The sequence below is a fragment of the Grampus griseus genome (assembly GCF_964374135.1).
Source record: "Grampus griseus genome assembly, chromosome: 2".
Classification (NCBI taxonomy): Eukaryota; Metazoa; Chordata; class Mammalia; order Artiodactyla; family Delphinidae; genus Grampus; species Grampus griseus.
In genome coordinates this window covers 99132938-99146509 of record NC_139018.1, presented here as the reverse complement: position 1 = coordinate 99146509, position 13572 = coordinate 99132938, and the positions used below count along the sequence as shown (strand labels likewise).

General features: G+C 37.9%; 1 protein-coding gene across 2 annotated transcripts in view; it reads left to right on the top strand.

Annotated features, from left to right (window-relative positions):
• Positions 1 to 8245: 8245 nt before the first annotated feature.
• The window catches only part of DNAAF4 (dynein axonemal assembly factor 4), a gene marked incomplete at its 5' end in the record, with an annotated part of 73267 nt that continues 67940 nt past the window's right edge, over positions 8246 to 13572 (top strand). The window contains 2 exons of one of the 2 annotated variants that reach the window (XM_082649156.1): positions 8246 to 8392; positions 8786 to 8933. In XM_082649156.1, coding sequence (XP_082505282.1) covers positions 8270 to 8392; positions 8786 to 8933 — 271 coding nt within the window. The remainder of the gene's footprint in view (positions 8393 to 8785; positions 8934 to 13572) is intronic. The other variant, XM_082649157.1, reaches the window with a different exon arrangement.

Here is a 13572-nt window from a genome sequence, read left to right as displayed (position 1 = left end):
CAGACTTTGCTATATACAACTTGTTTTTCCTGTGAAGTTTATACATAACACTGAGTCCTGAGTTTCCTTAAGAAAATGTGAACATATCTCTATTTTGATTTTTACAAATTAGGACTACAGTTTTGTTAATAGAAAATTAATTGGAGAGGAGTGCTACAATCTCAGCAGCTTAGTGATCCCTGAAGTAGAGACACCACTGTAGCAATATTAAGAACAAACTTGCCTGAATGATAAAATTAGTTTTACAAAAGACATCCAAAGTTTGCTTGAAGCAACCATCAGGTGCCTTGAGTAAAAAGAGAATGCATAAAATGTGAATGTATCAGTTGATGCAACTTGGTATTAGAGGTAATAAAAGTGACAAAAATACAAGATAAAATTTGAATGCACAAAAGATTTATATAAATGTGTGGAAGGAAAAAAACAGGAAAAGTGTATCTTACCTGTTGTAGGAAAGAGAAAAGATGTACAGAGACTTCTGATCAAATAACATGAATTGATGCTCTAAGGTATCCCTTTGTTTCAAACATATAGCAATAATAAATATAAAAAGATACAATTGGGTTCAAAACCAACATAAATACATCCCAGGACAAGAAATAAAGAAAAAAGCATAAATGATGCTGAAGGAGCATCCTGCCTGACTCTGAGTCCAAAGCAGGAATTTGCAGTCAAAAATTCTAACCTGGCAGGGTAATGAGGTCTAAAGTGCTACTACATTTCAAAACTTAAGAGATGCAATAACACAATACTTAATGGGAAATGTATAGCTTTAGATAATTTTTAAGCCCAAAATATAATGCTAAGTGTTGATCTCAAGAGGATAAGAGAAGAATAAAAAATCCTAAGGAAAGTAGAAGGAAGGAAACAATAAAGAAAATAATAGGAAATAAAATAGAAAACAAACACTAGAGAGGAATAATAGGGCCACAAATAGGCGATTTTTACCTTTAAAAGATAAAAGATTTTATTTTATTGGGTTGGCCAAAAAGTTCGTTCAGGTTTTACCATAAGATGTTATGGAAAAACCCAAATGAACTTTTTAGCCAACCCATATTTTAAAAGATTAATAATATTGATGAGCCTCTGGTGAAACTGATTTAAAAAGAAATGGCCGACAGAAATAACAGGAATGTAAAAAGGGCAAAAAACATAGCACTGCTTTAAGCCTGGAGGGAGCTGGGATTCCTCTGCACTGCTGCCCCACATGTGAAAAAGGTTAAAAAGCAAACCTAGCTCCAACCGATACCTGGGACTCCAGCTTATAGGCCTAACGTGGCAGAAGTGCACAGTTTTGTAATTTGCTCAGTTGATAAACTGGTGTACAGTATCACCAAAGAATTAGAAACTAAATTAGCATATAACACTTGGCTGAATTGGAGTCCCTAGGACACAAGTTAGAGGCAACTTAAAACTGCTAGAAAGGAAAGGATGAACCTAAAGGAAAGAAACAAAAATAAAGAAAAGAAAACCCCACTCTAAATCAAAATTTCAAAACATATGAAGAAAACTAATGATAAAAACAGCCAACCAACATCTTTTAAAATTTTGATCCACTCAAGATGAAAATGACAGCATAGCCTGAAAAAGGCTTTAAAGAGAAGTACCATTCAGGATCCTGAAAGGTAAACTAAAGAATTAAAATTACAAAACCCAGTATGTAGATATTCATTCATTCAACATTTACTGAGTGTTATTTATATGTCAGGCACTGTTGTAAATGCTAAGAATATAGTGGTAAATCAAACAGACAAAAATCACTACACTCATGAAGTTTTTATTCTGTAGAGACAGAAAATAAGTAAACTAAAAGTGTATTAGAGAATAAGTGCTAAGAAGAATAAGAAAGGGAATGGGATAGGAAATGCTGAGCCTGGTAGCGTGAAAGGTGCTAGATCAAATAGTAAGAGTATGTTTCATTTTGTAAGAAACTGCCAAACTGTCCTTCAAGTGGCTGTACCATTTTGCATTCCCACCAGCAATGAATGAGTTCCTCCACATCCTCACCAGCATTTGGCGTTGTCACTGTTCTGGATTTTGGCCAATCTGTGTGTAGTAGTGGTATCTCATTGTTTTAGTTTGTATTTCCCTGATGACATATGATGTGGAGCATCTTATCATATGCTTATTTATATCAACTGTGTATCTTCTTTGGTGAGCTGTCTGTCAAGGTTTGGCTCATTTTTTAATCAGGTTGTTTGTTTTCTAATTGTTTCCATTTTAAGAGTTTATGTATTTTGGATAACAGTCCTTTATCATATGTATCTTTTGCAAATATTTTCTCCCATTCTGTGTCTTGTCTTTTCATTCTCTTGATAGTGTCACCCACAGAGCAGAAAAATTTTATTTTAATTAAGTCCAGCTTATCAATTATTTCTTTCATGAACCATGCCTTTGGTGTTGTACCTAAAAATTTATCACCAAAGTCAAGGTCATCTAGATTTTCTCCCATGTTATCTTCTAGGAGTTTTATAATTTTGCATTTCACATTTAGGTCTGTGATCCATTTTGAAATCACTTTGTGAAGGTTATAACCGCTATGCCTAGATTCACTTTTTTGTATGCGGATGTCCAGTTGTTCCATTTGTTGAAAAGACTGTCCTTTCTCCATCACATCGCTTTTGCTTCTTTGTCAAAGATCAGTTGACTGTATTCCTGTGGGTGTATTTCTGGGTTTTCTATTCTGTTCCACTGATGTATTTGTCTATCCTTTCACCAATCCCACACTGCCTTGATTATTGTTCTTCAAACTTGATCTATAAATTTAATGCAATCGCAATCAAAATCCTAGCAAGTTATTTTGTGGATATTGACAAATTGATTTTACAGTTTATATGGAGAGGCAAAATACCCAGAATAGTCAACACATTACTGAACAAGAACAAAGAGGACTGACACTACCCAACCTCAAGACTTGGCACAAGGTTGGCTAAGTCTTCTTGGAGATTTCTAGGGTGGTAGTATGTCTGGCTTTATAGAATGAGTTAGGAAATATAGTCTCTGCCTCTATCTTCTGAAAGAACTGTAGAGAATTGGTATTTCTTCCTTAATGTTTGGTAGAATTCACTAGTGACCCCCATCTGGGCCTGGAGCGATCTGTTCTGGAAAGTTATGGATTATTGACTCAATTTCTTTAATAGATATAGGCCTATTCAGATTGTCTATTTCTTCTTATGTGAGTTTTGGCAGATCATGTCCTTCAGGGAATTGGCCCATTTCTTGTAGATCATCAAATTTTGTAGGCATAGAGTTGTTCATAGTATTCCTTTATTTTCCTTTCTATATCCATGTTGTCTGCAGTGATATCCCCTCTTCCATTTCTCATATTAGTTATCTGTGTCCTCTCCCTTTTCTTCCTTAGGTAACCTGGCTAAGGGCTTGTTGATTTTATTTTCAAAGATTTTATTTTCAAAGGTTTGTTTTATTGATTTTTTTAAATTTCATTGATTTATGCTCTAATTTTTAATTATTTCATTTTTTAATGCTACTTTGGATTTAATTTGCTTTTCTTTTTCTAGCTGCCTAAGGTAGAAGCTTAGTTGATTGATTTTTAAATCTTTCTCTAATATATGCATTTAATGCTGTAAATTTCTCTCTAGTTAGTTAAACTCTGATAAAACCCTAGCAGGTTAGTCTCTGGTTAAATAGTTTCTCCCGAGGTCAGATCTTGCTGAGAACAAATGCTCTGGCATATTTCAAAATGGTTCCTTTTCCCTTCCCCCTGCCGGGAGCATGAGAATATTTTTGTGCAGTATTCACTGTGAGAACCTGGTAGAACTTCAGGAAGTAAAACTCACAAAAGGGTTGGGGGTTCCCTGATGACTGGGGTCCCTCTGGAGTTTTTATCTCTCAGACTTGCCCACAGTGGGCCTCCAGCAATTTGTCAACTACATTCACGTTTTCCTACCTCGGCACTAGTTCCCACGGAGGTTTCTGCTCTGATTGGTTGTGATTCTCTATAGACACAATCTTTCCCATCAGGGGCGCAGGGGTTTGCCCTGTGACCTCACTTTTCTTGTGGAGCTAAGAAGAGTTGTTGATTTTTCATTTTGTTCATCTTTTTACTTGTTGGGATGGAGTGGTGACTTCCAAGCTCTGTACATGCCAGATCAGAAACTAGAAGCACTTAAAAAAATTTTTAAAAACTGATACGCTAAAACAAGTCTTACAGGAAAAATCATTGAGATCTATACTTTGTAAATGTCAATCTAAGATATTTGGGCCAAAATAAAAGGAAAAGTATAAATGGATAGTTCACACTGTCCACATGAGCTCTACCTATATATTCTTGTCTAGCCGTAAATCACATTGTGTTTTTCTAAAGCGCAAATTTAAAATAGTAAAATAGTGAATGCATTTAAAACCTAGTACCTAGATTTTGCTCTTGAAAGCTATCCCCCGTTAAAAAGAACTAATGGTTCTTGGAGAACGACTGATTCCATTTCCCAGAGGAGAAAAAAAAAAGGAAAAGAATTCAAACTGGGTCTAAATCATTTTTGTTCCAAGAATAAAGGATTTTGAAAAGGCTTAAAAAAGTTCTGGGGTGGTGTTAAAAAAGTCATAAATCAGCCTTTCCTAATGGCCAAATTTGACAGTTTTACTATCAAAAAATAAACAAATTTTAGTTAATTCATTTTAGGTGAAGAATAATAAATCAGATTTAATTTTTGCTTCATAATGTACATTTTCACTCCCTAAGAGCCTCACAATACATAAGGAGAAAATAAGGACCCTTCTCTATTATAGAGCTTGTTTTTAAAAATTTTACTTTAATTTTGTAATATTTGTTACATAAAAAATGATACAGATATTTGTATATGTACGTTATGAATCAAAAGATGAATAAGGCAAATCCATCACCAAAATTAGAGAGAGAAAAAAAAAGGCAATTTCTTTGATGGTCTCTGATGGCATGCTTTGTTGTAATGAACAAAATCAAACAAAAAATAATTTGGGGTGTTCTCTCGATTTTCCTAGGGAACCAGCCAATAGGACCTGGACCTCCTGTCTTCCAGTGGGAGTGGCTGCATCTGACGCAGCTTGCCAGGGTACTAGTAATTTTTTTCTTCCAACTAAATCTTTCCATGTGAATCAAGGTCTCCAGATATTGGGTAGCTGGCTTTCACAGATAAGTCTTATAGTTTGCACCTAAACCAAGATTGCCTGGGTCCCAATAACTTCCCTCCCGAAAAGGTTCCTTTCATGTTTGCCCTATAAGAAGGGAGAACAGCAAGGGGATGGAATTCCTCTCCTGTAATGCAGAGCTACACTGCAGATGGAGCATAGTGCTCTGGCCCCAGTGTGCTTCTCCTTGGGATGATGGGAGAATGGGGAAACCTGTGGTTTTTCTTGGCTTTGTTTCTCCTTTCCTCCATTAAAACCTATCTCTTAACCTAGTGGGTCACAGACTTTGGTATGTATCAGCATTACCTGGTGGGCTTGTTAAAACACAGATTGCTGGGCCACAGTTCCAGATTATCTGGTCCAGCAGGTCTGGAGTGGGGTCTGGGAATTTGCATTTCTAGCAAGTCCCCAGATGATGCTGATATTGTTGTCAGGGGACCACACTTTGAGAAACTTTGTCTTAATTCATGCAGTGTGTCTATGTAGAAATCAGCTTTTCTGGCTACCACAAAGGGTGTCATTTGCAAGACTTTCACCTAGGAGTTAACCATTATCCTTTCTTACAGCTTAACTTTCCTTTATAGTTGTACCACATATGTATAAATAGGAATCCTTAACCAACAGATTTGGTTTTCATTATTTTCAAGTTTTATACAAATGGCATTGTTCCTTAAGGGTCTTATAAGACTTGCTTTTTTCCACTCATCCATCCAGTGTAAAGTAAAATTAATTCATTTTTACTGTTGTATGATATTCTTTTGTATGAATATACCTATTGATAGATATTTGGCTTGTTTTTAGGTTTTTGCTAGAAGCTGCTACGAACAGTTACTTCTTTACCCAATCATAGAGTTACGCTCTCTTTAAGAAAGGACCCAATCTAGAGGAAACCCTCCCTCCCTTAGATCTTCCCTCCAGCTCTGACACCCCCTTACTGAGAATCAATGTGGTGTGCGCTCAATGACTAAATAAACTCAACTTGTTCAACTACAGGTGCCCCGTGGTTTTTGACTGAAGGGCATTGAAAAAATATATATCTTGCCATTCTTTATTGTGCCTTTTGGTGAGCACCAGTTCTTAATTTTAGTTTGTTTTCAATCTTTTTCCTTTAAGGTAAGTGCTTTTGATGTCATACTTAAGAAATGCTTTCTTACTCCAAGATCATACAAACACACACACGTATTTGTATATGTGTATATATAAAATATATATATGTTTTAAGCTTGTATGTCTTTAGTTCATCTGAAATTCATTTTTGTGTGTGACACCATATGCATGTAGAGAGCCAATCCCATTTTTTCCCATGTGGTGACCATTTCTCCTAGCACCCAATGTATTCAATAGTCATTCCTTTCTTTGCTTTTCCCCACTTATGTGCACAGTCACTTTTACCATATATCAAATTTCCATCTACACTCGAGTTAGATTAAGATTTTTTGTTTTTTAAATCTAATAGGAAACACAGATTAAGACTTTTAAGACTGAATAAGTTTCAAGGCTTGTTAAACACTTTTTAGATAAGTACCTGTCTTGAAACAATGTATAAAGATTAATGGTGTTTTAAATTGGTATCAGCTGATGTAATGATTCAGCAATAAAACTGATCAAGTTTTTTTTTAAAAAAGACATAACTCAGAGTGTAAAAAGTTTCATAAGACTGGTAGTCAGGGGAACAATTTCACTACAGAGGTTTGTATGTGCTTAACAAAGTGATTGCTAACGAATTTTCCTGAAACTCCCAAACAGAACAAAGTATCCTTTTTATTTTCTATACATATATCACTTGTGTTTTTATATAGTGGCAGAATCTACACTTTAACATTTTATATAATAGGAATGCATAAACTCTGTCTTTTGAAGACACAGGAGAGTTTGAAACAAAATGGTAAAGGTAGGAATTGAACACAAGGGGGAAAAATGCCAAAAGCAACATAAAAAAGAATCTATAGGATTGATTGTTAGGTTTCTCCGATTAGGAGGACAAGGGAAAAGAAGTCTAACATGGCCCCAGTATTCAAAGTTACGGATCCTTGAGATGATGAACAGCTGACAAAATTAGGTAAGGTAGTGAGGGGTGCTCTGTTTGGGGGGTAAAAGATGATTTTTTTTTCCTCCCAAGTCTGCTGCTCCTTAGCTTTCCTCAAGGACTTTTTCAGGAGCTTTTAAATTTGTATTAATGACTTCCAAAAGTAAAATGTTAAAAATCCCCATTCCTAGGTGGCAAATACTTTGTAGATGCTTAATTTTCATGTCCTTCTTTTTTTTTTTTAACATCAAATTCCAGTAATTTATAAACTGTGTCTCCAGAAAGCATCCCAAGGAAAGAACATTGGAATGGGAGTTAGGGGGTCAGGATCTTAATCACAGTTCAGCTGCTAATCCATGTGGCAATGGGGTTGGGTATATGGATCTCAGATTCCTTAAATACTGCATGTGGGAATACTACATGATCTTTAAGTTTCCTCTCAGCGCTAAAGTTACAAATCTCCTTAAACAACGGTAAAACATATCCGTGTCAATTCAACTTATCCTACAGTTGAGTTGCAGCCAAGCATTCGCCAGGTGAGTCATACGGTCGTTTCTCCCCAGTTCTCAAACCAAGGAAAGAACCCTACCTACATGCTTGTGACGGGCTTACGGTTGATAGGATTTTAAGGACAACAGTACAGGCAAGCTCCTAGGCCAGAAGGTCAGTATGAACTGGAAATTTCCAAAACAGGAACACCAAATGGTGCTAATTTCTACAGCCCCCGTCAGAACAAACAAAAGGCAAGGGCTGCAATGGCGCGTGAACGTCGCACCTGCTTCTCGCGGGTTACGCTTTCCCACATCCTTTTATGCATTTTCAAGCGTGAAGCTCTTTTCTTGCTTAAGCGGAAGTGGGTCTGCTACTTCGCAGATTCGCTTGGACTGCGGGTGAGAGAGAAGACCTCAGGCAACGGTAACGCTCCCGCTAGGGGCGCCCAGGCAGTGGTGACGGGAGTCCGCAGGTCGACCGCAGTGGCGCGCCCGGGGCACGCTGGGAACGGGGGAGGGTGGTGCCGCGGCCCGGCCTGACCCGGAAGGGCTGGCCTGTGGTAACCCCGGCTTCCCTAGCAACCGAGCGGGCGCGCGTCCTCCCCAGCCTCTCCGGACGCCTCCCGGGATGCCCCTGCAGGTTAGCGACTACAGCTGGGAGCAGACGAGGACTGCGGTCTTCATCTCTGTGCCCCTCAGAGGCGTCAGCGTCAGGGACGCGGACGTGTTCTGCACGGAAAACTATCTGAAGGTAGGAAAGCGAGTCGTGCCTGCCGGCAGGGTGGGGGAACCGGGGGTGTGGTCCGAAGCGGCTGCAAGGGCGCGGCTGTGGACCTGCAACAGGCGCGTCCTTGCAGATAAGCATCCTAAAATTTTAGTCCTATTAAAAATAAAACAAAGCAAAACAAACAAAACAAAATACGAATCCCATACAGGTGACACCTCGTCTGTAGACAGATGTCACCAGGTCAGAGATTATTTTATCCAGGATTTCCTCATATGCCGTGCTTTTATCGTGACCTGGAATATATTTATAGAAGGAATTTAAGAAAATGATTTAGACTTCTTTCTTATCACATTTCTTAACGGGTGTGTCTTTCATTTGTGTAACTAAATGGACTTCCGTTTTCCCCCTTTTGAATAGGTGAACTGTCCTCCATTTTTATTTGAGGTGTTTCTCTATGCTCCCATAGACGATGAGAGCAGCAAAGCCAAGATTGGAAATGACACTATTGTTTTCACTTTACACAAAAAAGAAGCGGCCATGTGGGAGACCCTTTCTCTGTCAAGTGGTAAGTTCTTTACTAAAAGACGTTCAGCTGGTTGTGCTTTTTATACTTTATACCATTTAAAATTTTCTCTTTTGAAATTTATGTTGCTATTCTAGGAAAACGAAATAGACACATAGCATGATTTAAAAGAGTTAGTGCTTCAGCTGCCTCTTAAAATAAATCACCTAATTCCTGAGTAATCGAATTACTCAAAAATTAGAGTCCGTTAATACTAGCTTTTAAAGGATGTGGGCTCCTATCTTCAGGGGATAAGGCCTCCCAATATGGCCTTTATTTAGCACTCATTTTGTATTAGGCATTAGTTCATCTGTTAATCCTCACAACAATCTATCACTTAGGTACCCCCCTCTTTTTTTAAGGTGAGGCTACTGAGACACAGAAGGGTTGAGTAATTGCCAAAGGTCACACAACTAGTAAGTGACAGACAAGAAGTGGAGTCTTAGGGCTTCTCTGGTGGCGCAGTGGTTGAGAGTCCGCCTGCTGATGCAGGGGACACGGGTTTGTGCCCTGGTCCGGGAAGATCCCACATGCTGCGGAGTGGCTGGGCCCGTGAGCCATGGCTGTTAAGCCTGCACGTCCGGAGCCTGTGCTCCGCAACAGGAGAGGCCACAACAGTGAGAGGCCAGCATACCACACACACACAAAAAAAGTGGAGTCTTAGCAGTTTGACTCTAGAGCAGTGTTTCAGCTACGGAACTTTTACAGAATACAGATGTCTGAATCTCACCCTAGACCAATCAAATCAGTTTCTGGGAGTGAGACTTAGACCTAGGTACTGGTAGTTTTTAAAACGCTTTTTGGGAATTATAATGTACAGTCCAAGTTGAGATCCCCCATTCTCTGTACTCTTAATCAGTATTCTTCTGCCAAGATCAGCTTTGTGGGTCAGTAATTGCCCTATACTGCTTTAGCTCTGTTATCTTCCTCCCTGATCTAGTTGTCATGTTTTCTTGTGTTTTCTATCTACTGCCTGAAATTTCTCTTAGGTCTTTGGCGTTAAGTCTTGAGTTAGGACTATTGAGAAATGGGAAAATGGCAGCCATTCTTTATGTTAATGTCTTCTTGGTATCTTGCTGTGGAATTTAATTTTTTAATCCCTAGGACCAGGTGGAATTTTTCTCTAAAATGTGGTATTCAGCTCAGAAAATACTGGTTAAGGTAGGTTACCATAGCCAGCTTACTTTAGTTCTTTATTGAGCCCCAGAATAACTGAGGAGTTTTTAAAAACCAGATACCTGCTCTCCTACCCCTGCCTTCCTTTTTGATTCAAGTCTGAGATAGGGCCTGGGAATATGTCGTGAAACACACCCAGGGTGTTCTGACTTCGTACCTAAGATTAAATGTAAATACTTTGATTTATTTCAGCTGTTGTTGATAATCTTAATTTTGAAGTTAGATGGGACCAGAACCATCTAATGGCTTCTTTTAAAATAAACAGATTGGGGGTTGAGAACTCCCCAGGTGATTATGATGCCTGGCCAGGTTTGTGAACCACTGACTTAAGTGTGTGTGTGTGTGTGTGTGTGTGTGTGTGTGTGTCTGTGTCTTGATTTCCCCAGGTAACGTTTTGTCCACCAACTTTTTAGGCTATAAAGAAAAGTCATATCCATAAACCTGTTACTTTCCCCTGTTTCTGACATGAAACGCTTTCTTCTATGTCAAATTCCCTTCTTAAACTTGTTGGCCACTTTATTCAGGAGTGGGAAGGGAATTTTCTAATCATAACCTTCCTCTCTAATTTAGATATCTGCTTTCATTGCACAGGTGCTTGAGTCTTCTCTTTCATGGTTATATGGTCAGCTATTCCAAATTTTGACCATTTAAACTAGGGTTGGCAAACTTTTTCTGTAAAGGACCAGATAATATTTTGGATTTTGTGGCCTATGTAGTCTGTGTCACAATTACTCAGCTCTGTTATTGCAGAACAAAAGCAGCCATAGACAATATGTATTTATTGATGCTGAAATTTCAATTTATTCTAATTTGTATATGTCATAAAGTATTACTATTCTTTTGATTTTTTTCAACTATTTAAAACTGTAAAAATTATTCTTAGCTTATGTGCTGAAAGAAATCAGGGAGCAGGTTGGGTTTGACCGTAATTTGCCAGTTAGACTAATCAAAACAGTCTTAAAACTGACTTATATAACAAGTAATGAACATCGATTTTACTTCAGAAACCAGGTTTGAGATTCTTTTAGAAGTCAAACTCAGTTTCAGATGCAGTTCAGTGAAATTGTTTAACAATCTGTTTTTCACATGCAGTATTGTGGAGCTCCAGTCTATACTCCAAGTCTGCCTCCCTGATTATTCAAAACATACTTGCTCCATTTTTTTCTGAAGTTCCTTCTTGATCCATTTTTCGTTTCTTTTAGATATGGAGCATTTCACTTGGAAACTTGATTTTCTTTTAATTACTTCTGCCCCTGAAACTGGTCCAACTGTCTGCCACTCTGTTACTAAACAGGTGGTTTGGGGAGAGACTTCTGAAGTAATTTCAGTCCTAATTCCCAGCCAAGATCTTGGATGGGTAAAAATTCCATACTCTTTACTTATTTTTAACTGAAATTAATATTCCCTTCAACTATGAGTGTAGATGACAAACAACAGTAGTGTCAATAAAAATCACAAATATGTTCATATCACAGGTACCTCTATCTTTTATATACACTACTTTGAAATTATAGTATTTATTAGACATTTTGCTATGTATTATTTAATGCATTAATAAAGAAGCACATACTTGTATATCACAAATTTATTTTTTAATATTTTGTGTTTTAATATAACTAGTTTTCTTTGTGTATTTTTTCATATATTTTAAAACGCTATGAAGGTGTGTATAAAACTTTACTAGTCATCCCTCCACTTCTGCCATTCTTTTTTTTTTAATCAGAAACAGTGAATATATATATATATTTTTTAACATCTTTATTGGAGTATAATTGCTTTACAATGGTGTGTTAGTTTTTGCTGTATAACAAAGTGAATCAGTTATACACATACATATGTTCCCATATCTCTTCCCTCTTGCGTCTCCCTCCCTCCCACCCTCTCTATCCCACCCCTCTAGGTGGTAACAAAGCACCGAGCTGATCTCCCCGTGCTTTGCGGCTGCTTCCCACTAGCTATCTATTTTACGTGTGGTAGCGTATATATGTCCATGCCACTATCTCACTTTGTCACAGCTTACCCTTCCCCCTCCCCATATCCTCAAGTCCATTCTCTAGTAGGTCTGTGTCTTTATTCCCATCTTGCCCCTAGGTTCTTCATGACCTTTTTTTTTTTCTTAGATTCCATATATATGTGTTAGCATATGGTATTTGTTTTTCTCTTTCTGACTTGCTTCACTCTGTATGACAGAGTCTGGGTCCATCCACCTCACTACAAATAACTCAGTTTCGTTTCTTTTTATGGCTGAGTAATATTTCATTGTATATATGTGCCACATCTTTATCCATCCATCTGTTAATGAACACTTAGGTTGCTTCCATGTCCTGGCTACTGTAAATAGAGCTGCAGTGAACATTTTGCTACATGTCTCTTTTTTTTTAAACATCTTTATTGGGGTATAATTGCTTTACAATGGTGTGTTAGTTTCTGCTTTATAACAAAGTGAATCAGTTATACATATGTTCCCATATCTCTTCCCTCTTGCATCTCCTTCCCTCCCACCCTCCCTATCCCACCCCTCCAGGCGGTCACAAAGCACCGAGCTGATATCCCTGTGCTATGCGGCTGCTTCCCACTAGCTATCTACCTTACGTTTGTTAGTGTATATATGTCCATACCTCTCTCTCGCTTTGTCACAGCTCACCCTTCCCCCTCCCCATATCCTCAAGTCCGTTCTCCAGTAGGTCTGTGTCTTTATTCCTGTCTTACCCCTAGGTTCTTCATGACATTTTTTTTCTTAAATTCCATATATATGTGTTAGCATACAGTATTTATCTTTCTCTTTCTGACTTACTTCATTCTGTATGACAGACTCTAGGTCTATCCACCTCATAACAAATTGGTACATGTCTCTTTTTGAATTAAGGTTTTCTCAGGGTATATGCCCAGTAGTGGGATTGCTGGGTCATATGGTAGTTCTATTTGTAGTTTTTTAAGGAACCTCCATACTGTCCATAGTGGCTGTATCAATTTGCATTCCCACCAACAGTGCAAGAGTGTTCCCTTTTCTCCACACCCTCTCCAGCATTTATTGTTTATAGAGTTTTTGATGATGGCCATTCTGACCAGTGTGAGGGGCTACCTCATTGTAGTTTTGATTTGCATTTCTCTAATGATTAATGATGTTGAGCATTCTTTCATGTGTTCGTTGGCAATCTGTATGTCTTCTTTGGAGAAATGTCTATTTAAGTCTTCTGCACATTTTTGGATTGGGTTATTTATTTTTTTGATATTGAGCTGCATGACCTGCTTGTAAATTTTGGAGATTAATCCTTTGTCAGTTGCTTCATTTGCAAATATTTTCTCCCATTCTGAGGGTTGTCTTTTGGTCTTGTTTATGGTTTCCTTTGCTGTGCAAAAGCTTTTAAGTTTCTTTAGGTCCCATTTGTTTATTTTTGTTTTTATTTCCGTTTCTCTAGGAGGTGGGTCAAAAAGGATCTTGCTGTGATTTATGTCATAGAGTGTT